At 40.1% G+C, this 26315-nt stretch overlaps 1 protein-coding gene across 4 annotated transcripts in view; it reads right to left on the bottom strand.

The window, feature by feature from the left end:
* Positions 1-26015, bottom strand: part of PARVA (parvin alpha) — a 93125-nt gene extending 67110 nt beyond the window's left edge. For 2 of the 4 annotated variants that reach the window (XM_043516727.1, XM_043516728.1), the window contains exon 1: positions 25226-25544. In XM_043516727.1, coding sequence (XP_043372662.1) covers positions 25226-25355 — 130 coding nt within the window. In that variant the 5' untranslated portion in view covers positions 25356-25544. Of the gene's footprint in view, positions 1-25225 lie in introns of all 4 variants that reach the window. The other 2 variants (XM_038404236.2, XM_043516723.1) reach the window with 2 other exon arrangements.
* Between the last annotated feature and the right edge of the window lie 300 nt (positions 26016-26315).

Genomic DNA, 26315 nt, shown 5'->3' with positions numbered 1-26315 from the left:
TTCTGGGGCACGCCCAGGTCTTGTGTTGTGTCAGGGTCAGGTGCAGCCTCACCACTGAGTCCGTGTCCCGGGGAGTGGGGAGGCTACAGAGTGATCTCCTACCTTTGTCCAGCCAGTGGCCTATGCTCCCCACTGCCATGCTGGAGCCTCTGCATTTATTTATTGACAAATAAAACATGCAGAATTTTAAAATATTGTGTGCAGAATTTTTAATTTTTTGCCACAGAATGTTCCCAGAGTATGGTATGTATGATATTGGAAGCATCAAGGGCCTAATCTTTTGAACATGTACAGTTATATCAGTTTGAAAAATGCCACAGGAGGCCCCAATACAAATATAAGAAGTAGCTTGACTAGGAGCCCTAAATAATTAAGTCCCTTTTCATTTCAGGAAATGCAGCTCTGTTCAAGGACTGGCCAGGGAGGAATATAAGAGAATAATACAAGCAGCCACCTTTTCTTCCTCTCCTTCCCTGGAGGCTGAGATTATCACCTTCACACAATGCTCAAAAGCCTCTTTCCAAATCTCTGTCTTGTCTATGACAATCCAAAGCATTATTCACAAGGCCATGGAACCACTCTATACCAAGAGAATAATCAGCATTAAAAGGATCCAAAAAAATTTGTTTATATAAAAGCCCATTTTCTCTCTAGTTTCTATCAAGAGTTAGATTAACATAATACACCACTAAAAGTGTTTGTTTCATAAACCTGAATACCAAACAAATGTAGAAACTGTTACAAATAGGAACTATTCAGAGTTATTTTCTTGGTATAAATGCACCATTCTCATTGGTTGCTTTGTAATTCAGCAATTATGTCATGATCTTTGTACATGCCTGGAAATAAATGACCTGTGCCCTTTCAGAATTAAGTGTGAAGCTAAAGCAGATTATTTATTTATTCCTGTCCTTTTATGGAGACAGATATTACAAAAATTGGTGGCAAGTTCCTGTAAAAGAACACCCTGGAGGCAAAAATTGCACATGCTGACCTGCACTCTGTGATAATTGGCACTAAAGCAATATATAGAATGTTGTTTTTTTCTCCAAAGGTTACAATGATTTATGTTTACACTCCTAATGCTTGGTGAAGTAAAAGGGAAAGAGGACTCCCCTAAAGAGAGAATGGCATGGACTGAATGCAAGACACAATCAAAGAAGGGAAAACTATTGCAGCTGATTGTTTTGTCTCTAGGTCTTGGCATTCATTATTTAAGTTCAATGGAAACTGTTCAGCCTTGAAGTAGACTGACTCATCCTCTCTAACTTCTAATTTCCTGTAAACGATACATTAGTTTTTGGCAAGGTTCACGTTGCATCAAAAAGGCAGTTCTCAAACTCTTATGTTTTTAACAATGCTTTTTGTGGCACAATTTTGATCAGGATAGAATTTATAGATACTGATCCAACTTATGCTCTTAGATTCCTCCATGGAACTCTCACTGAATTTGTCCTATGTATCATTACCCAGGGCAGAATCTGTCTCATTCTGTCTTAAATATTCTCCTCAAATGAATTTGTAGGGCTAAATCCTACTGCAGGTCACCCCTAAACAATCCTACTGCCCTGGCAAGAGCATAGCAGAAGGCAGAATTTGATCCCTAATATGCAGCATAAGTTTTATTCAACTGTAAAAATGTGAATATTTACACTTCTCAATAAACCATATTATATAGATTTAGACTTTCCTGGTTTCAGATTGGCTGAAAATAGTCATGTGATAAGTAAAGGTTACCATTTGTCGCTTGCAGCAGTTGCTATTTGTTAACTTCCAGTTTCCTGTGAATGCTTGCCCAGAGTTACCACAGAGTGGTATCTGACATGTGCCAGTATTTCCCTATATTCAAAATAGAAAATAACTGTGGCATCTCCAATACCACTGTATGGTAATTGTGCGTAAATGCTGACTTTTTAATGGTGACCGCTACAATTCCGCTTCTACCATCCACAAGACAAAGTTATTTAACAATAAGAAAACAATGTTTTAGTGTAAGCATCAGCAGTTATATGTATTCAGTATACACAAAGCTTTTACAATAAAAGAACTTTCTAAAGTCCTGGGGTGACTTCGTAAACATTTATGCCCTGATGCCAGCTGGCACAATCAAAAGAGTTTTTCCTTTAAATTATTTTATTGAATGTGTGTGCCTTGCAATGTGCCAGAATAGCAGCTATGGAGACTGAAGTCTTCCGTTTATCCACAATCTAGGAATAGCATGGAGAGCAACAGAACAAGTTCCCTTATCTTAATATGCTGCAACCTTGACCTTCAAGTAGGTCAGAAAGGATGAGGTTTCCATGCTCATTCAGTACCAGGGGGCCAATTACTGAAGATTATTAAAGTTGTATGATGTATCTGATAGGGGCTAACCCAATACCACCATACTAATTTAATACAAACAAAAAATACCGACCTCAGATGGTTTTAGTTACTATGGCCAGGTTAGAACTGGCAACCTATAGGCACAATGCGCCATTACATAGCACTTAGTGAAAATGTTTTTTTTTACCGCAAATAAAGCCCAAAGCTGCTTTAAAGAGTCTTATTTTATTTTGGTTAAAAATGCATTGTAATAAATAAAATGATACCATTTTCTAGGTGGAGTGGAAGAAATATATTTGATATCATCACTTATAATATCTTGAGTTACTAAACTTTGATGTTAAACAGCGTGAACATTAGTAGTAAACATTAATTTCGGCTGGCTTCGTATTTCGAATGAAATTATGGCAAAATCCACATTACTAGTAATTATTTTCTGTAATAAATGTGAATTCAAATATTGATTTGGATTCTCAGTCACTACCAGATATAATATCTCTGAAAGAAAACAGACCTCATCTTAACTAATACCGATTTCTATGGTGAGTTAACCTTAAAACAATAAGTGAAAAAATAATTTTCAAATAATAATTCATTAGATTACTTTATTTTATCAAAGAATGTAATTTTGTCAGGAATTCTGCCATCCTCACTCATGTTCAGTAAATCAAAATCAGAGTTACTAAAGAAGTAATCCTATTGGCTTCATGGGATATTTAAAAAGTGTTCTGAGCAAAAAGGTAGAATTGAGTTTTTATGTTATTTAAAATTACTAGATTTTTTTTTTACATCTATGGATTGTTTGTAATCAGTTCTCTGCAAGTATTTTACAATCAGGCTATGTTGTTTAGTTATGATTGGCCTCATAAGTCATATAGTATGCCCTTTTCTGTTTCTTGATCAAATGGGTATGCAAGTACTTCAGGTGAAGTTTAAAATCCATGCCGTCTATATCCATGCATGTGACTTAGAAATTTTCTATTTTCAGGAGTTTATGCTGGTAAAACCTGTTTACAGAGAGCAAGAGCATAGCTAAAGCAAGTTATTTTAAAGTTTGAGAGAATAAATTTCAAAACATTTTCTCAACTCTATTGAATATTAATCACATCAAAAATCTTCCTGGGACCCATTTCTCCCACCGTTATACATGTAAAGTAGTACCTTATCATAAGCCTGATCCAAAACCCACAGAAGTCAACAGGATCCTTTTCACTGACTTCAGAGCATCAGGATTTGGAGTAGGCCTGGTGTAAGTAATTCCACAGAAATCAATGCATGTAAGGATGGCAGAATCAGGCCCTTAAAAAGAATTCATAGCTTCATTAGAGCACAACATTCTTTGCTGCTAAAACAATGCGGAATATAAATTTCATGGCAGTGCTGTGTTTTGGCTAATTTCTTGTTCAGCAAATTGTTCTTCAGCAGTTCAGAAAGGACTCATTCATGCACCACTGAAATCAATGGGAGTTTTGCCACTGATTTGAGTGAGTATAGGAAGCAACCCCAAGAGTAACAGAACACTCAGGGAGAAATCAGAGCCATGACCTACTTCTTTCCTTAATTCTCATTACAATTATTTTTATTTATACTTTAATTTCCTCTCTTTTTAAACATGTGTAATGTCTTGCTGCAATGCCTACTACTCTACTCCTCTTACTACATACTCTACTCCTCTTACTACATACTACATTCTCATGCTCTAACATGGTGCATATTTATGGCTCAATCCTGAAAGTGCTGAGAATGCTGGATCAGGCCAGAGAAGTACTTAAGCACATGAATAGCTCCATTGATTTGCCTACTCACATGCTTATTATTAAGCACGGAATTAAGTGCTTTGCTGAATTGAGCCAGGGTGTTTAGCATTTACAGGATTGAGTCATTTCTCAGCTATGTGGGGAATTCTCTCTGTTTTCCTTCCCCCTAAGCACAAACTTTCCAGAAGTGACCCCTCTTGCTTACACAAGACTGAAATTCAGAAATCTTTATCTACTTGGGATTTATTACTCAAACAGGAGTGCTAGGACTTGAATTGTAGGATCAAATGAAGCTGAGCCTGTATACTAGGCATCTAGGGGTTAAGTTAATTTGCTAGCGCCCTTGCTGTTTCTCGCTGTCAGACACTATGCATCCACGCTTTAAATTCTGAAAAGAACACCGACCTTTAATCTGTGGTATTAGTTCCTTTGACAAAATGGAAGATTATGTCTTTTTCCCACAAGCCTTCATTCAAAGCTTAGCCACCTTCCATCTGGTCTAGCTAATTAAATGCAAGTTAACATTAAGTTAAGAGCCAGTTTCAACCCACAGACCTCCTATTCTGCAACCGCAGATCTATTAATTGGCCAAACTATCAAAGTATTTAATTCCAATTTTTGATTACTTCTATTTTCTTCACTCTCTCATGAAAACAGTGAAATGTTTTTGAATACATATTTGCATATTTTCAGTTCCTGAGCACAAAACACTAAGACATGCGAATAAGAATTTAAGCAACCAAAAAAAGGCCAGATTTTTCAAATTTGACAAATTAATATTAATAAAGTACTATTACAGTATTCTGAAGATTTTACCTACCATCCACAAGGTATATAGTTCCATTTAACTCAATGGAGCTGTGCCTACCTACACCACCTGATGATCTAACCCTGTAATATTTTAACGTTAGTGGACTACTTCTTACAGTCTTTATTCACACAAAGCTCCTTCTGAAGTCAATGGGAGTTCTGTCTGAGCAAGACAAGATTAGGCCCCTTATTTCAGATTCATGCGTTATTGTTTTAACCTCAAAAGTTTACTTTTGATAAAATGAACAACAAAATGTATCTACAAAGAATATTGAAAGTCTAAGTGGTACACATGCTTTTGGTTTTTAGCCTCAATTTCTGATATTTCTTTTTCTTTCTTATGCATATGTCTTTATAATAGATTTTCAAGGTGAACAAATATGAACTGTTTCATGTTTCTAAAATAAACAAAGACAAATAAATGATTAAACTAGTTTCATCAATTTTTTTTAAATCCATCATCATCATCAACCATCATCAACAAAAGAATCTCCTTTTAAATTTCAGGATCTTCACTAAATAAGTCATCTCAAAATTTGTATTTTGATTCTCCTTTGTGATGCTGTGCAAGGCAAACAGCATCTTAAAGAAACACTTGTTAGTTATTATTTTTTCTTATTTAGCACAATGCCTGTCACAAAGCAGTAACCTAACCTACATTTTTTTCGTTCTGACTGAGTCACACAAGGAAACGGAATGCCAGAAAAAAAAATAGCAGCTAGTTCTTATTCAAAAAATAAACAACTCAGGAATAAACATAGTTAAATTCAGTTTCCTGTATGGATACAAACTCCAGCAAGTGGAAGAAATAAAACAGGTAATTGAAAAAATGAAAACAGTGAAAGTGACAGGCAGTATTAACAAGAAGCCAGGTGGGAGTCAGGAGACTTCCCACTGCCTGAGGTCAGACAGGAAGCCAGGTCACTGTACCTCTTTCTGCCCAGTTTCTTCATTTGTAAAATGGAAATAACATTTACCACCCCACTATCCATTTTAAAGTGTTTTGAGATGCCTAGAATAAAATTTTCTAAAATAGAGATGACAAGAAATTAGTTCCTCTCTCAAAGACATAGAAAACAAAATACTGTAGATATTTTGGCATGCTAGACCAATAATACTGAGATGATACTTTTGGCTAAATATGCTCATACTAAACCATTCTATTTTCTCACTCAATCCGTTTTATTCTATTTTTACAAAATCTGAACTTTTGGAAGAAAAACAAGATTGGACCCTCACAGAATAACATTCATCTAAATAGAACTCTAGTGTGCACTAATCCTCTTCACAATTGTTTGTATCGGAGCTTTACCCACTTATCAAATTCAATCTACACTCCTGCTCTAATTCTGTAGAGTTCTGTTCCTTAGTTTCTACAGTATCCACTGGAATTCTATTATTTACATTTAGCAATCACCTTTTATTCAGAAGAACTAGATCAGCTCATAATATTTTATGGAACACAGGAATCATTCCCTTAGCAATGAAATATGAGGCTACCTTGGGTGAAACTCAGTGCAAATGTACCAGCCCCACTTTCTCTCTAGGACTGAATGTACTGCACTTCCAAAAAAACCTGTTAAAATCAAATCCAAATTAAAAAAATACCATATCAGCATTAGAAAGAAATGAAGTCCTCTGTTCAGACACATTCTTGGTCAATATCTGTGAACTCATTCTTCCAACTTATTCCAATTCATCCCAGCCTTCTTTGTGATCTGGCTACTGGAGCCACCTTGTGCCCTACTGAGCACCTGCATCCTGCAATCCTTTTAGGGAATTTGTTCATAAAGCCCAGTATACATTCCAGTTCGATATGCATCAAAAACAATCTCTATGAAGACATTTATTCAGATTCTATATGCTAAGTTATTTCATTTATGTTTAACATTTTTAAAGCTGCTTAAGAAAAGAAAGAGAAGATACAAAAAAAAATAAATAAGGAGTCATTTTGATTTTATTTTTTTCCCAAGCCAATCTATAAATGTGATGAATTGTAGGAAAGCGTCCAAGAAAAAGATAACTTGAGAGAGTTTGGGCCAGAACCTTAACTGCTGTAAGTTGCCATAGCTTCACTGATTTCCAGTTCACACTCACTGGGGATCTTAGTATTCAAAACTACAACAAAACAGAGGTAGGACTTTGAAACTATAAGCTACATTACTGCATAACGAACATGTAGCACTGTGCTAAACATTCCTCATCCAACACACGAAAAGTTCCTTCCTGAATCCACAGTGTCTAACCTGACTCTGATGGACAGCACGAAGGTTTAAAATGGTTACATTTTATGTACTACTGATTAGTCCAAAATTCAGATCTAGATTTCAGATATCAAAAAGTGTTGCGATTTTAGTTTGGCTCATTATAAAATATGGGTCATATGCATGAAAAGGATCTGACCTAATCTCCAGGGATGTTGGGATCTGAAGTTTTGGTTCTGAGCCACCTCTACCATACTTATGTTTCCTTTATTTTATTTTAACTGGATCTTTTGAAGTAGCAATTGTACTTTTTTCTGAACCACTTTAAATTTTCCTCCCTTCTCATTGCAAGGATCATACTTTCTATTCCTATTGGCATCAAAAAGGAGAAAGTCAGTCCCGCTGGTAAAATTCATATGGGATTATTCAAACGCATGGTACCTGACACACTTTCTAAAGCAGGGGTGGGCAAACTTTTTGGCCCAAGGGCCACATCTGGGTATGGAAATTGTATGGCGGGCCATGAATGCTCACAAAACTGGGGGTTGGGATGCGGGAGGGGGTAAGGCACTGGCTGGGGAAGGATGAGGGGTTGGGGGTCCAGGAGGGTGCTCTGGGCTGGGACCAAAGGGTTCGGAGAGCAGGAGGGGGATCAGGGCTCCAGGCAATGCTTACCTCAAGTAGCTCACGGAAGCAGCAGCAGCAGCAGCATGTCCCCTCTCCGGCTCCTTCGTAGAGGCACGGCCAGGTGGCTCTGTGCACTGCCCTGTCCATAGGTGTTGCCCCTGCAGCTCCCATTGGCTGTGGTCCCCAGCCAATGGGAGCTGCAGGGGCACTGCTTGGGGGAGAGGTAGTATGCGGAGCCCCTTGGCTGCCCCTACGTGTAGGGGCCAGAGGTGGGACATGCCGCTGCTTCCGGGAGCCACACAGAGCCATGGCATGCACAGAGTGGGGCAAGCCCACGACCCTGCTCCCTGGCTGGAGTGGAACAAGCCCCGGACCCTGCTCCCCAGTGGGAGCTCGAAGGCCAGATTAAAACGTCTGAAGGGCCGGATGTGGCCCCTGGGCCGTAGTTTGCCCATCCCTATTCTAAAGCATGTGTTGTCAGAGAAGCCTAAAAAAGTAGAGACCATAAAAATAGAACTACTTGCAACAAAACATTCCCTGGCCACCTAATTTGTCATATTCATGCAGTCTGATAACAGACTGGACAAATCATTATTTGAATCCAATGCTGAAATATATTATACTGCATTTATCCTGGCACTCAGACATTATCATTTTTTTTGCCTGATAGCAACTGTAGCTCCTGTAATGTCATTATTTTAATTAATAACACTCTGAAGCATTGACAGCATTGACACATTTGCTCCAATGTCTAGCATCTCCTGTACATTAGTGCTCTTTTACATCTATATTCCACTATTAATATTTGCTGACTTAGGTCCAGAAAAAACATTATTAGGCTTAAGCATAACTCTAGAGCTGGACAAGAAACCTAAGAAAAAGCACAAGTACTCTGACAAAATAACAGACACATAAACCCATGGAAAAATAGACTCTCACCCTGCCAACCTAGTTAGCCCATTAGCCAAAATAAGCTTCCACACCTGGGTAACTCCAAAGAGGCCACCTGCAGAGATACAAAAGAGAAATGTCTATCCCCCTCCGCACTACATGTACCCAAAGTGCTTCTATGCCCAATTCAATGAAGCACCAAACATTCTCTTTCATTAATCCAGCTTAGAGCTGGATTAGCAATGGCAGAGAAATTTAGACATTTCTGTGTGAGAAATTCTGACTTTAATATTCACACTTGATGCACATACATAGTCTCTTGGCTGCCTACACTCATGTCCATCTATTTTCATGGCATGAGGCCTGTTCATTTGGCTAACCAGGACAGTGGGGCTTTTGGACATGAGTGATGAGCTAGCACTGGGTTATCCAGACAATCTACATAACTCTGTAGAGATAGCCAAGGGTAAAAGAAGCACAGAAGATACGACTGCTTCAGTTTTTCCATTGACATAATTATACTGATACAGAGACTTGCAAACATCAGCGACTTGCCAGGCAATGGGAAGGAACCTGCATGTTTCCCCTAAGATGTATGGGCTTCACGAGTGTGAAGTCCTACATCCAAGAGCCCACAGGTCAATATCTGTATTCTATTCTATTCTATGTTGAGTCCATTCAATGTCTCTGGTGTGCACTGCTATTTTTTCTACAGATGACGTATGGGAAAATACTACTTGCTCATAAGCAGTCAAGAAAATAGTGCTGAAATGCAGGGTCTCAGACTTCCAAGAGCAATACAGAAAAATAGTCTTTGCAATTTAGATGACACTGATTCTCCCATTCCATGTTTCTAATGCAGTCAACATGCACATAAATCTGTTTTGTATACGTCTTTGTGCATTGATATAATTATCAATGTCATCAAGATGGATTTCAGAATAGTACTCAAAAGGTCTCTCTCACTGTAGAGGCAGCAGAGGGAGGCTTATATTGTTTGTATATGAATGCCAGAGATGTAGCAATGTACTTTTCTTTTACATGCATTTTGTATGTATGCATTACATACTTTTACATGCATTTTCCATTTTTAAAAAAAAATCTGTTAAGAGAACTTTTTAGTTGCACGTTTAAATACTTAAAAAGGCAGGAAATTATAATGTTACGGTTGTATGTGTAACCTTAACTCGGCCCCCTTGTTTGTATGCTTGACGACACAAGCTTTAATTACGTGATCACATGCTGTTTCTAGCACAGTATAACATTTTCTTTGTAAAACCTTATATGTGCCTGGACAATACTATGTAATTTTTTGCCATTCTTGCATAAATTACTTGCATTGTTCGTTGTCATAACTATCCAGTATCTATTTATTGACAGATATTTATCAGATTTTAATAATGTAGTTAGACACATGTATTATTAATTTCATTTTCAGCCAACACTACAGCCTTCCCTAGTGGAAGTCAGGGATTAAGGACATTCACAATGAAATTGACTTGGCTAAAAATAATGTTTATAATGGCAAATGTTCACTATTATTTTGTGTTGTTATGCTTAATCTGTAGCACATTATGTAAAAACAGTTTACTATGTGCTTTTTATATGGATGGCTTTCACATGCCCTGTTTTGTCAAGGCACTTCACCTCAATGAGAGCTATTTTCATAACAAATTTCAATGTTATTTATACTAACACTTTTAGCATTAAAGTTATTTATACATGATGAAGAGAGAGAACTTATCAACAGTCTCTTTATTCTTAAAAATGTTTGAGTTGATCATAGGCCTTTCCAGATAAATTTACTTTTTGGGACCACTAGATCATCTTGGCTTACCTTCTCTATATCATAAGCCACCAACACTAGCCAGCACCCACACAGTAAACCCAAAAACTGACATGAGACCAAAGTATTACAGCCCACAGAAGACTAGACTGTGATGTGCCACAGGCAGAGAAAATAGGAGGACGGAGGGAAGAAAATAGGAGGGACCAAGGACTGAAAAAAGTTCAGAAAGACAACCATTTCAGAAAGTTTTAAGTCACTGAACACACATGTATGCAGTGTTGTTTTAGCTATGTTGTTATCAGGATATTAGAGAGAGAAGGTGGCTGTGGTAATATCTTTTGTAAGCAGGGTTTAACGAGTTCTCCCCTGACAGCTAGCTGGGAGTGGGAGAGACTTCAGGAACAAACTGTATTTACATGAACACACCTACTCTACCAAGATATCCAGCAGATAGAGCTGGGTTGCTCAAAGTGATCAACTTTGGCCGGTGTTGGGTTACAAAACACTTTAGTTTTGAATGGAGTGGTGAAATGTTATCAATGTTGTTTTTATTGCATGAATAAAAGGGTGCAGAACTGAGCTTAACCTGCCCCAAATGAGGGAGTCACCCTCAGCTTAAAGGACCTCATTAAGCCAAGGGTTCGAATGCCTGACCCCTGTGAAAAGAAAAGGAGTACTTGTGGCACCTTAGAGACTAACAAATTTATTAGAGCATTTTATTTATTTATTAGAGTCTCTAAGGTGCCACAAGTACTCCTTTTCTTTTTGCGAATACAGACTAACACGGCTGCTACTCTGAGACCCCTGTGAATGTAAGAAAAATGGAGACGTGTCCCAGACAGGAGATGTGGACTCTCCGTAAAGGTCCCCAGTCTGGTTTAACCTGTTCCTCCCCACTGTTCAAAGGTAGAGCTAAATAGGCTCCATTAGGAGCCTTTGTTATTAAAATGCTTAAATAAGAGCTGAAATCACTTGTGGTGGGACAGCGTTTCTGCCCGGCCAGCAGAGAGGAGCAGTCGGCCAGCGGGAGCGGCCAGTGGAGAGGAGCAGTTGGCCAGTGGGAGCAGCCAGCCAGACCGAGTGCAAGTGCTCAGATGGCAGAACAAACAAGGTGCCTTCTTCCCCGAGTGGGAGGTGAACTCACACAGATGCACCTTTGAACCCTGACCAAGGACAACCACTGTGAGTGGTGTGTGGTGAGGGAACAGAGAGGGGCATGGAAAAGGAACTTTTGCTTGTAGAACACAAGGCAGAAGGCACTGCCCCACGCATTTTGGGGTGGGCTTACTGCTCACAGCTTTACGATTATGAATCCTGCTTCTGGCATTTTCCCTAATTAACGTCAGGTGACTTCCCTCCTTTCATTAAAAGTTTCTTTTTTACACTCAGACTCTGTGCTTGCGAGTGGGAAAGTATTGCCTCTCAGAGGCACCCAAGAGCGGTGTGTAATTTTCCCAGGTTACTGGGTGGGGGCTCAGGCCAATTCTTTTGTGTTGTACTGTTGAAAGGGAACCCCAAAATTTTGAACCCGGCCCTTGTTACTGCCGGCTCCACTGGCAGAAGAGTTACACTTTTATTGGACCAACTTCTGTTTTTGAGAGAGACAAGCTTTTGTGCTTACACAGAGCTCTTTTTCAGGTGGTCAGAATGGAACCTGTATGCAGTTTTAACCACAGTGCTCTCTACAACAACCACTATAATATAGAATCCAGAAGATATTCTTTATACCCACGATAAAGTGCCGTACATAAAATTTCTGCCCAAAGCTGCACTATTAGATCAAATCCATTTAAACAATACCAGATTGGCTCTTCCACATTGAAGAGGCTCTAATAATTTCTGACAATCCTGCAGCCACCTCACCTGATCATCATAAAGCAGAATATTGAAACTGGATCACTGTTTTTTAATTACCTGCTCCTGCTCCGCTTGCTGGTACTGACAATAGCTAACTCTGTACGTATACCCTGCAGAAAGGAGTTGTAGTAGGAAGTCTCTATGTGTTCCTCCCTAATTGTTCCTTTGTGAGGGACAGAGATCCCCCCGCACCCTGGAACAGGTCATGGGGCATGTCACAAACTGCCTGGTTCTGGGAAGAGTGGGGATCAGAAGGCAGCCACAGTCTTCTAAACACAGACTGTGCCTCCACAGCATCTCTGAATGCACCTTGCCCACCTCCCTGCCAGAACAGTTCCAACAGAACCATGTTACCCCCCAGGAGTTCTATAAAAAGAGATATTACAGCATCAGATTGTATTCTTCTCTAATAAATCCCCACAGGATTGAAATGTGTATAGTTACTCCCCCAGCCCACCCTGTACCTAATGTCTCAGGGAGGGAAATGGCGCCTTTGAAGTGGCTAACATGACTCCCGCACCCTTACCAAACACTTATTTCCCTGCGAGAGGGAATAGAGTTGCCTTGATAGATAGATCCGGGAGAGTTAATCCAACCCAGTGGAACTACACTAAATGCAGAGTACACTAAATGCATCCGATGAAGTGAGCTGTAGCTCACGAAAGCTTATGCTCTAATAAATTTGTTAGTCTCTAAGGTGCCACAAGTACTCCTTTTCTTTTTACCATTCAATGCAAGCAGAAAATGGCACAGTTGGCCCTACGTAAGCAGACATCAGATAAATCACTAGGGCTTAATTCGGCTTAAAAATGCCAAAAACGATTCACATAAATGTCATGGTATTAGAATCACAGGTGTTCCATTTTTCTTCCTAAAAACAATTATCTAAGAACACTGAAAAGAGGGGATGTTTGATTGCCATTGAAACACTATAAAACACCAACTGTGAACATTAATAAGAAGTCCAAAAAGGAGAAATCAAATATCAGAGCTAAACAATATCACTGCTCATGAAAAACATGTTTTCTTGAATTTCACATTTAACATCAATGTTTCATGAGCACATACACAATTATTTCACAATGTGATTTCCTAAATATAGTAAATAGAACTACATAAGTAACAGGAGAGCAGAACATTTAGGACATTGAAGTGTCTTATTTAACCCAATTTTGGCCTTACAGCTCTTTGTCTAATTTTTATTTAATATTTTGAGTTAATTTAGCAGTTGTCTGAGCTGAACCACAGCCTAGAATCAGGTGCAGGAATAATGCAAGCAGATGCTGTGTAATCTTCCCAACACAGCTTTGCCAAATACAACCCACTCTTGACCTACAGCATCCTTGTTTTTCTGCTCCTATGATTCCCCTGGCCTGAGCACAGGTTGCCAACCTGTGCAACTGTGCCAAGTTGTGTAGTGGACTAGGGACTTGCTTAAGGACACTGATCATATTTGGCTTACAGTCCAACTCACATTTCAGTCAGTCAAGGTGAGTTAATTCTCTCTTACCTACTCCCTCCCTCCTCAACCGAGATAAGGACACTAAATCAAGTAACACAATCCACTAAGAAGTATTAGTTGAGACATTAAATAGAAAAGGTTATACTTCATTCATTAAGGGCTAGTCAGTTTCCCCCTTTACACACAGTGGCAAAGGAGTGAGGAACCTCTGCTATCGTATACAGACACATAAATACAGCCCTTGCATTCAAGGCAGCACAGGGATGGCTCTGAGTTGGGAAACGGGACAGAGAGTAGGCAGAAAGGAGGCCAAAAAGCTTCCCCTCTTCCTCTAAATTCAGGCGAGGAGCATCTGTAAGGTGGGAAGCTCTGGGAAGTATTTGCCTCCTCATTTTCATCCTGCTACAGGATGGTACCATACTGCTTCCAGTGCAGAGCTGCAGCTAAATCTATGATTTACCCCTAGATAGTTCCAGTTACCGTGGGCGTTTTAGTTCCTGGCTCCACTAGGGGAAGAAACTAAGCTTAATAGTGCAGTCTTGACTCAATGGGTATGTCTATTCTGCAATTTAACAACCCAGCTGGCCCAGGTCAGCTGACTCAGGCTTGTGGGGCTCCAGGAGGGTCCCAGAACCCAGGCTCCAACATGCCAGAACAAATGAAATAATGAATAAAATGTTTGTCTATTTAAACTTCAGGCAACTCTGCCATCCATTGGTGAGAAATTTAGGAGGCCTGACACTAATTAAACTGTTTTGCTCGGGGCGGGGTGAGAAAAGGGGGTTAACTTGCATGGTATTACATTGTCTTCAAATTCATCAAACAAAGTAAAGGACCACACAAAAAATAAGCTGCCTCTCAGGGATACTGGCCTAGTGGGACTCAAAACTTTAGACTAGTAGTCTTGGGAGGCTGGGGAGTTTCTTGAGGATTTAGGGCCTCCCAATGTATTATTCATTCATTCTACAGCCCTGGAGATATTTTCCATTGATAAGGATGAAGATGAGAAAATCTCAAGGATTCCTCATGTTCAAGACAGATTCCTGAAACTATAAGAAAACTGTAGTGGTATTTTCTTTCGCTCTGAATCTAAAATTAAACGTTATCCTGACTACAGGAGCTCATTGTATTGAGGAAAGACTGTAATGAAACAAAGATAATTTTCTATTTATTATGTTGGGGTGGTTTTATTCAGCTAGATTTACATTAATCTTTGAGGTCCAGATGTGTATCTTTTGTCAAATAGTTCTGGGATAGCAAATACTGCTAAATCCAAAGGAATGAATGAAAACTCACACCGAAATAAAAACACAAGAGTCTGAGCTGTTTTTTGGCTTTTCCTTTCCTTCTGATTATTGCTTTGACTTTTAATTTTGAAGTGTCAATGGTAACTGTAAACTGTTGGAGGCTGTTCCCCCATTTGATTAATGATGATTTAAACAACAATTAGGCTAATCCTTTCTACCTTTCATCTGAATAATTGCTATGGGACTGAGGTGAAATGGCAGGCTAATAAGTTGAAGTGATCAGGAAGTGTGCCCTTTGTCATATCTGGCCACAGCCTATGGCCTGACCTATTTTCATTGTTGATCACAGTGCCTTCCCTCTTCTGAGATGTTTGTATCTTCAGACATAGGGCTCAGGCCTGCCAATGCATACAACACGTTGCTATTCCCATGGCACTACAACCGGCAGCATTTGCAAGATCAGATCTATAGTTTGTGGACAGTTGCTGTTTAAATAATAATAATTTATTATTTGTATTACTGTAGCACCTAGAACCCCTAGTCATGGACCAGGCCCCCATTATGCTAGATGCTAGAAAACTCAGAACAAAAAGACAGTCCCAGCCCTTGATGGTAGTATCTGGCACAAGATGCTCCCAAGAATGCTGAATCCTTCTTAACTCAGGCTTTCACAATATAGAATGCTTTTAAATTTGTTAGTCTCTAAGGTGCCACAAGTACTCCTTTTCTTTTTTTAAAAAACTATGTATTTACACTTCCTTTAATCTACTCTATGGAAATATCTGTTTTATTCTGTTTTAGCCTCAATAAGAACAGAAGATGAAGAAATTATTCCAGCATTAAAAAAAAAAAAAAAAAAAAAAAAAAGAGGGAAAAGGAAATTTTTTGCAGCAAGCAACTTGCCCAGTTAACCTGGGACTGACTCAGTTCCAAAAAGAATTTAGTGGCTCTGACCTGCATGCCAATTTTCATAGAAAACACAATCACAAAGATTCAAGGAACTCTTTTCCACAAAAGTGACTTATTGAGACTTCAAGAGGGATTAAACCGGGCCTTATGCAAAAACAGTTCAATGCATGAAAAAGACCCTGAATCAAAAGATAAATCAGACAAAAAAATAAATAAATACAAACGTGGAATGGGGAAATCACAACCTGTGTGAAAAGGCAGCTCACATATCCCACAAGCACATATAACACAATAGGAAGCTCCATGCATGTGTCAAATTCCTGATGCTGCCCTTACAAGAAGAATGTACTGCACCTGGGTTGGGCGATTATCTCTCAGAAGGACATGTGGGGATATTTTGATGATGAGTGCAAATGGTCAAGGAAGTAAGCGAATTGTTCTGGTCTGTGGCTTTCCAAGTGTGTTGTTTTCAAATTGCACTGGTAGTATTTGCTCCTTAGGATCCAGAGACATCTGACCAGGGAGTGGTCCAAACATAACCCTCAGAGGGACCCCCTGCACCCAGAATTAGACCCTTACCCACACCCATCACATTGGTGGCAGTTGTCCCCTTCAACTTAGGGGGACTATGGACTATAGCATGCAAATTGTGGGTGTAGGACAACTAGATGGTAAGATCTCAAAGGACATTAGTGGAGAAACACCCTCTTCGTGATTCCATGTATAATTTGCTGGTTTTGTACTAACCTTTCCTCATCAGTTTCAAGTCTCTGGCATCCAGCAGATGCTGCTTCACTGTCTGCCTTAGTAAGGACATAGCAAGGCAAAGATGTCTGCTTATTTCATAGGGCAGCACCTCTCACGTATGAGCTCTAGGGGACTGTCCCAATTCCTAACCTTTTTTTACTTTTGTTTCTTCACATGCTGTCTCTTTTTTACAGGATTAGACAACAACTTGAGGGAAAGAATCAGGATTCTAAAGTTAAATAATGTTACTGAGTTTTTGGTGGTTTTTTTTTTAAAATAGTAAGCAAATATTTTTAAAAGACTTCACTACTGTCAACATCAACTGATCAAAAATCATAAGCCAGGTGCAAAAAACTACGAGATTATTTTTAAAGTCATGATTTTTAAATAAAATAATGAAGGGTTCTTTTTATTGGCCTTCTGAACATCTAGGGTGCACTTTCAGGTCACGCTTTCAAGCTTTTGTCTGCAATCATCGGAGCTAGAAATATTTTTTAAAAAAATGAAAGCTCAGATTTCTTATAACCACATGACTCCAGGAGCTGAGGTTGCAAGAGAACACCAAACATTGCTAGATTCACAGTAAACATTTGAAGAGTTGGCAATACTGAGATTAAAAGGTGCTGAAATGTCAGAAATATTCTAATTTAAATTTTACAAAGCCTCAGAGAGGGGAGTAAAAGATAGAAAAATATTTAAATACTTAGAAGATAATGTTGAAGAACCTTAAATTGTAAATTCCTTGGGGCAGGGACTGTATTCACTGTGTACGTGAGTTTACAGTGTTTAGCACAAATACAAATGATAATGTGTTTTTTAAACATTTTTTTAAATAATTAAAAATAGAAGTTCTATTTAACAGTGTCCTGTTTATTGCTGAGAGCAGTACTAGTGCAAACAGGGCAGGAAGTGAAGGCAGAGCAGAAAACATCCAAATACCACTTTAGCTGCTCTTGGAACTATCTGCAAGTAGTGGGAAAGAGCTTGGCGGGAGACAGAGCCAGTATTCCAAACTGTCAGAGTTGTCACCGAAGGTGGGCAGGAGCACTGTGAAACTGCACTGGAAGGGCAAGTGGCACCATTGCAGGTGCTATGCTTGTATTTCCTGTCCACACTGACATAGAATAATTACCTCTGCAGTTTTGCTGTCTTGTGCTGAACAATCGCTTCAATGCAAGCAACACATACCTGGTACTCCCTGTCATTAAAGGTATAGTGTTGGCTGTCACTTATAAACAGTTGATGCATATTTTCTGAGACAAACTCACAGCCTGTAGTCTTTATCTGGGTAGAATTTCTTTTCCTTACAAATACTGTAGATATGCTCAGAAAGGTCTATTGGAGTGAAGAGACAACAAATAAAAGTGATTTAACTCTTAGGGGTGAAGCAATCAGGATTCTCCTCTTTCACTATTCTTCTCATAATTTCTTTCCTCCTTATTTTCAGTTGTTCCTGCTACTTAATCAACTCACTGTATTTTCCATTTCTCAGTGCCTGCTCCAACCCATTTCATTTTTCAGAGGTGATACTAATTGGATTTCACCTGACACCCAGGACCACATCTGGCTGTACATAAGGAAGAAGAGAACATGCATAAACACCAGGGAGGGGAAGGTTATAATCACATACTACACTTCAAATGCTATGCATTAACTTCAATATCCTGAGGAAATATACCATGTCAGACCTCTGAAACACAAGCATACTGCAATTCTAATGAGATAATAAGGCCTAGAGACAAAATACTGCTGTTTCATTCATAAACTTTACCTACTTTCCCATACAGAATAAGAAGGTCTTGATACGTACCTATTCCTCTTCGCAGTGTGTATCCCATTTCAAATCTAACATCAGCCAAGAGCAGAAGTAAAAACCCATTTAAACTTGTTTAGAATCCCTACTTACTCCCCCAAATGAAGCGATGAACAAACCTCAAGCACATATTTCTGTAGAATTTACAACACTGGGCTCAGATTCTGCAACCCTTGCTCTTGCTAAATGGTACCTAGTTATGAAAATAGGGCCACTAACTATACTAAGACAGCTTGCATGAGTACTAAATGTGTATTTAACTTGAAGAGGGATTGCAAAAAGTAGTACTCAGGTCTCAAAAAGAAACAGAAAATTCTTTGTACTCTAAAGAATAAATTTATTTCACGATAGGACATATATATCAAGAGCAGAGCATTCCTTTGTCCATCAATCAGCCATCTGACACAGCATTTTAGTTACTGACTTTTTAATAAATACATTTAATTTAAAATATCTGAAAAGTTCACATCACCGCATGCTTGTAGTCAATTTTATTTCTAACTATATTACACTCAGGAATCCAACCTGATATCAACTTAAAGACTGGGAATTTTGGGGATGTTAGCAAGAAATAGGAAAATCTAAAACAAATACTCTAACAATTTAACTTCCCTTAGAACTCAGTAGAAATACAAGCTCCTCTGACCCCTAGCACCAAAGTGAAAACAAAATAAAAAATACGGAAAAATGTGGGAGATAATGTCATAAAAGTGGAAGCTGCAGGAAAATTCATTCCAACTCTTGCACCATCAGCACCAAATAACTAGATCGAAGAGAGGCCAAAATTACTTTAAATTGATGCCATATCAACTGGAAGTCTGACTGAGCCCATACATTGAATCGTAATTGCTCTCCATCCAATTCATGGGTCCAAACTGTCTGTTTTGCATCTGCTCCTATGCCAATTTAAGCAATTTTGAACTTTGCTCTGCCTTGCTGAATGTATCACAGATTTATTAGAGTATCATGGTCCAATTTTTAAGATTCTCCACTAAGCTAGGCTATTATGGGGTGTGAAATTTTTATGTCCATCAGCCCAGGTCAGGAACATTCAGGAAGAACAATCACATGTGACCTTGCTGAACCCACCATGAATACTCATAAGGAAATAATGGAATACACCAGAAAATAAAAAAGAAAGATCATTTTGTTCTCTTCTTCCACTACCTTAAAGATTTGCTAGAAAGTGGTCTTGAACACTATGAAGAGCTTACAAAAGTGTTTCTAATTGGTAAAAAGCATTACTGCTAGTAAAATGGGCTGGGTAGGCCAGCTAAAGTATTTATCCCTCTGTTATATGATTGAACCTACTCCAGTTTCATATATGGGATGAATGAAACTTTTAAATATTTATTTAAGGGATTGATCCTGCTCCAATTAACATAAACTGGACAGGACGACACTATTTCTTGTATTAAGTGAAAATTAGTTATTTCACCTGTAAGCATGTATTAAAATATTATCCTTATGCTACAAGGACAATTTATAATACATTTTACACAGATTTAGGCATCTGATTTTTGTCACTGGATACGACAGTTAACAGAAAGTATAACTTTTTTATTACAAAAGTTTTTATCTTATCAGAGAAGCAGTCTTTTTAGCCTCAACATTAAGAGTTTAGTTATCCATCCTTAAACTACACCAATGGCCAATGACAAATTGCCAGTAAAATACAGTACAAGAGCCCATATGATAGGAAATTATGTTAACACACTGTATAAAGCAAGCTACATTTCTCATCTCCAAAATTTAGGTGTCATAAAATTGTTTTTAAAATTATTTCAGTGACAATATATTTTACAAATAAACATTTCCTAATTGTGGCACTAACATTTGTTCAGTCCACAGCTGAAATCAGCTTTATTAGGTAGGAGCATCTCAGGTTATTCTCTTCATTTTGATCCTGGCATGACACTTTATAGTCTGTCAAGTATTTCTTTATTTTGAATAATGTGTATTATTCCTTGCTCTACCACTGAACTTGCAGTGTAGCTTTAAAGAAGTCTCTTAATTTGTTTAGATCATTCAGTTTCCTCATCTGTAAAAGAGAGATAATACCAACCTTTGCAAAGAGCTTTTGGGTCCTCCAAGGAAAGGGTTCACTAAATACAAAATATTCATATAAAGGAATTTTACATTGATATTCTAAACAAATTATTTTGCTGCATTTGGAACGATGTTGGTTTTATTATTGCTTTCACAAACAGATTCCTTAGTTTATTTTTTCATAACTCTTCACCATACAGACATTTTAAACGCCATCTGGACTTTGATTTGGCAGAGTATTTGGGCACTACCTTTATTGTTATAATTTATAAAAGGGTTCATATTGTCCTGACTGTGTCAAAGCACTTTTTGATGACACAATTGTGAAATCACATTTTGATATGTATGATGTATTATTTACAATTGTTATCTAAACACTTAATACAAAAACTAGTAATATGTAACAGCCTATCATAATACCTACAATAGATAAAATATCTGTTCTTAAATTATTCAGAACCACTGCTATTTTTTAGTCTTTATTGTGAAGAGCCTGGGGAATAATTTAAAAGGTCTTGCCCTAGATGTAACAGTATGATGTATACAAAGATATAAACATACTATGTAACAAGAAAGTTAAAGGATGGGATTTTCAAAAGCACGTATGTGAAGAGAAGTCCCATATACACTTAAAAAGAATAAACTATTTAACTGCCTATATCCCAATGCTAGAAACCTGGATAATAAAGTGGAAGAACTGTTAAATCATGAGAATAAACTGACATGGTTGATATTACCGAAATCTGGTGAGAGAATTTGCATGACTGGAATGTTAAAATCACTTTCTAGAGTGGGTAAAAGGGGAGATGGGTGGTACTCTTCAGCAAAGATACCATTACTTGTTTAAGATGATTGACATCTTGGAATCACAGGATTTTGAACATTTATGGATCAATGTTTTAAAAGATAAGGTACAAAATGAGATATTGGTGGGTGTCTGACAGACCACCAAATCAGAATGGAGAACAGAACAAATGGCTTCTTAAGAATCTACTTCAAATGTTTAGAAAGAAAAAGCATGTAATCAAAGGTTTCAGAGTAGCAGCCGTGTTAGTCTGTATTCGCAAAAAGAAAAGGAGTACTTGTGGCACCTTAGAGACTAACAAATTTATTAGAGCATAAGCTTTCGTGAGCTACAGCTCACTTCATCGGATGCATTTGGTGGAAAAAAACAGAGGGGAGATTTTTTTCCACCAAATGCATCCGATGAAGTGAGCTGTAGCTCACGAAAGCTTATGCTCTAATAAATTTGTTAGTCTCTAAGGTGCCACAAGTACTCCTTTTCTTCATGTAATCAAAGGGAACTTCAATTTAGGGGACATATCCTGGAGGTCTCATGCTGCCAGTAGTAAAAAAAAAATATCATTGGATTTTCTATAAATTATAGATAATTTTCTAACACAAGAAGTATTGCACCCAACAAAGGGTATTTCAATATTACACCTCATTTTGACTGACAAAGATGACTTGATCAAGTAAATAAAAGTGATAGCTTAGGTGCAAGTGATTGTAACCTGATTACATTTGTTTTGTGCAAACAGAATACAGTCCCAGCCAGTAATATAAATACTTGGAGGTTTAAAGGGGTTCATTACTAAAGCTAAATATAATTATGAGCAGAATTGATTGAGATTAAAAAAATCTCAACAGAAAAGTAGGATTGAAAATTAGCAGTTGTTTAAGAACACTTACAAATCGATATATAACGAATGGGGGAAAAAGTTGGGGTTAATGGCAAGTAACGAGTCAGAAAGTAAGAAATGTGGGCAATTGATAAGGGAAGCTAAATGTAACAGCTAAACATCTATGGCCATTAGGATTACTAAAAATAAGGAATTATAAAAAATAAAAAATCAGGAAAAAGGGGAGTCTTAACTGTACAGATGCAGATGGTAAAATTGTCCACAATGGTGAGAGAAAATGCAGTACAAATTTCGAATATGTATTTGGAACAAAGCTGTATATCGTATTCATGTCATATATTGAGGGTGAAATATTTCCTATTCCAACATTAACTAACAGAAAGAAAACATGAGAATGACTCTACAGCCTGGTGGTTAGGGCACTTAGGTGGAAGGCCCCGAGTCCAATTCCCCTACTCCAATTACTATTTAATTATTTAGCAAAAGTGGAACAGCTTCAATAGGAGAAACAGAGAGACCTGCATCAGAATATCCCAAAGGCCAGTGGTTCTGGCACTCTCATGAGAGGTGGGAGGCCCCCGTTTAAATCCTTTCTCCCCATCAGGCAAAGGGCAAAATTGAACTCGTTTCCCACATCCCAGGTTCACAGCCGAGCAGGGGATTTTGAGGACCTCAGTGGAACCTAAATTTTGGGCTTAGGCTCCCAAGTGGGGAGGTAGGTACCTGAGTCCTTTTGTGGATCAGACTAAAGTGACTCATCAGTAAAGTCAGAAAAAGAACCCAAAACTCCCAGTCCCCTGCTTTAATCACTATACCAGGCTCATACAAAATCTGACAGCAGAAAAGGTGGTTTCTTCTTTCAATATTCTAGACTTTTTTTAAAAACAGTCTAATCATGAGTTACTTTGAGAGAGGGTCACACACTACAAGAAAACTTTCAAGAGAGAAAAATAGTTTACTTTGTTTTGAGATCAATATCATCAAATATGTTTAGTAAAATGTGCGCTATGTCAAATGAAATCATTTGTAAAGCTGTAAATAGTGAAAAATATGATTCAGACTAAAAAGTCCCCACTGTTGTAAGAATCATTCGCGAGTACAATATATACCACAAATATACGTATGTCCTTTAATCTCATGCATTTCTTTAAAGAATTTTTCTTTAATAAATGAGAAAAATAAAGGAAATTAACTGTATAATTTTGTTGACATAAAGCAACAGAAACAAAGAAATTCTAAGTTAAGCATAACACTGTTCATTCCTCCTGTTATGCTTTGATATTCCACCAACCTCTCAGATCAACATGCAACTGTACATAAAGTAATCTGTGCTGCCACCGCTTGCCATGACAGGACAAGTCAAGGAAGGTATGATCATCCTTAGTGTTGAACTTGCTTTGTTCAGTTAGTGTTACAACCTACATTTTAAATATACTGGTCCAGATTCTGGTTTGTGGCTGATTTGCACAGAGAACAGTTCTGGGCACAGGTGCTCAAAACTGACCTTTGCACTATTCCTGCTGAGGCCCTGCAAAAAGTTAGAGATGCCTAAGGTCTGCACCAGCTTATGCCAGATTGCTACAAGAGAACAAAACACAAGTAGAGGTTTTGTGTGGCCCAGGGGCAAGCTGCCAATGCACCTTTTCCTCCAGCAAAACTAATTCTAAGCCACGGGAGGATCACCCTTAAACCATAAATCTCCCCACTGTATTTTCCACTGAATGCATCCGATGAAGCGAGCTGTAGCTCACGAAAGCTTATGCTCAAATAAATTTGTTAGTCTCTAAGGTGCCACAAGTCCTCCTTTTCTTTTTGGGAATACAGACTAACATGGCTGCTACTCTGAAACCTTATACCAGAGTAGATACAAGAACTACAGTGAGAAGTGTTGTATAAACTGGATAGTTGCATAAACAGGACAGATCTGCATAGGAAGTTATCCTCCATGCACTAGTTAAGCCAGCTTTAGGGCCATTTCACCCTGGTGGCATAGCAGAATGTGGCCATACAGCTGATTCAGACCCATTATGTTTATGTTATTTTTATTTTGGCGCTTCATCTCTTTTAGTGAAATGGCATAAATTCCTAAGTGTTCATCCAACATCTTCCCTTGCTCCACCTAAATCTGGTCTTACATTCCTGGAAAACGGCGCCCCCGCAGTCTTTAATTTGTGCATCTCCCAACCGGCCATTTATGAATCATTTCATTAGATTATTAGTGACAACGCTCAGTGCGAATTCCTTTTCATGATTTTTACTTCTGTAGGGAACTGGTTATTCGGCCCAAGTCCATTATTACCCCCACACAATCCCCTCTGGCTTCTTATTCTTTCGTAATTGCAATCGCTAGATTCTCCAATCAGCTCGGAAATGAAGGTAAAAATGAAGCTTAAAAGGTACATTTGAAAAACGCTACAGCTTCCACGCCCCGGACGCCGCAAGCCGCTCCAGCGTGGAAACCCACACGCCGCCCTCCAGCTGCCCCCTTTCCCCAGGGAACAGCCACGGAGATGCGCACACACGCTCGCCGCTTTATACCCGTTCTGGGAAGAAATTCCTCCCGGCACAGCACCACCGAGGAGCGCGCACAGAGGCCCTGTCGCTGCAGAGTGTGCATTACAGGCAGAGCACGAGGGTAAGCGGCTCGCCGGCCTCCGCTCAACCGGGCAGCCCCGGCCCCAGCCCTTAGGGCGCGCGAAGCCGCATAGCTAAGGAGCCGGTGACGCGCTCGGGGGTGCAGAAAGCAGGAGCGGGGGGGGGGGGCGCACGGGGAGCGCGCTCAGGCTGGGGGGGGGGGAGGAAGGACGAGCCGAGCCCCCGCTTGGGGCGTCAGTATTTTCCCGGAGGGTGACGCGTTCCACCGGAAAAAACAGAGCGAGCCGCAGCCCGGGCGCGCCCCGCCCTTCAGCCCCCTGGCCCGGCCGCAGCCTCCCGCCCCGCCCCGCCCCGCCCCGCGGTCCCGTCCGCTCCCGCTCCCGCTCCCGCCCGCGGCTCCTCCACACGCCGCCGCAGCGAGCCCGCCGGCGTCAGCCCCTCTCCCCAGAGCCGCCCAGCCCAGGGCGCTGCCAGGAGCCGGGCCATCCTGGCCCTTTTACCTTCTTTGGCTTTTTTCCTCCGGGCCAGGGTCCCTCCAAGTTTGCCCAAGAAGGAGTCATCTTTCTTCCGCGACGGGGGCGACTTGGGGGTGGTGGGGGCCGAGGGGGATTTCGGGGGAGAGGTTGCCATGCCGCGCCCGCGTGCAGGGCCGAGGGGAGGCAGCTTGGAGACCCAGCTGGGGCGGGAGGCTGCTCCCTGCTCCAAACGGAAGCGGAATCATTTCAAGCATTTCAAGCAGCTCCTGCTCGCTCCTTCCCTCCCTCCCTCCCGCCCTGCGCCGCGGAAGGCCGCTCTGGGCGCTCCCCGCTCCCCGCTCCCTCAGCCCCCGCGGCGCCGCCGTGTGCGCCACGTTCCAGCCCCGCTCCCGGGGGCAGCGGGCCGGCTGGCGGCCGTACTGGGGTGGCGGTTCCTGGCTCTGCCCTAGGAGCTTAGCGTTCAGAAAAGGGGACGATCTACCCCCCCCCCCCCGCTCTCTTCCAGGCAGGTGCAGCCTACCCGAGAGGAGGGACCCGGCTGCTGTTAAGGGCATGGACTGTGCCCTCAGCCGGGCAGGGGCCGGACCTTTGCTTCTCTAAAGATCTGGACATTGGAAAGAATACATTTATGACCCTCCCACGGGTGTCAGGTTCTGATCTTTCCAAGCGAGATCAAGCCAAGTTGCTCTAATTTAACACTAGGGCCTTGGCCACATGGGCCCAAGGCTGGTAGGTGCAAAGAGGTAGCTCGACGCCACCTTGACATGCCCTTCTCTCCCCCTCCAAGGCGCACCAAGTGCTCCTCAGCTACAGCGCAGGCTTCTCTTCCAGCCGATTTAGATTTATACCCTGGGCTCATCCCATGGGGAGTTGGGCTACACCCAGGCCCTTATCCTTCAACCATATACACATGCTTAACTTTACACATGACAAGAGATTAGTCCCATTTAAACCTAAAGAACTACTCAGCTGCTCGAAGAAGTTGCAGGGCCCTGGCCCAAATTACTTAATGGTGCTACCAGTATTCCTAAATTCTGAAAGTGGGTGGAAAGGAGCATAGGCTAAGGTGAATGGTTCCATGTTGTCTGACCAATTCTCACTAGGCAAGACAACA

The sequence above is a fragment of the Dermochelys coriacea genome, chromosome 6 (assembly GCF_009764565.3).
Source record: "Dermochelys coriacea isolate rDerCor1 chromosome 6, rDerCor1.pri.v4, whole genome shotgun sequence".
NCBI lineage: Eukaryota > Metazoa > Chordata > Testudines > Dermochelyidae > Dermochelys > Dermochelys coriacea.
Note: the sequence above shows the minus strand (reverse complement) of the source record. Positions and strands in the feature narration are given on the sequence as shown.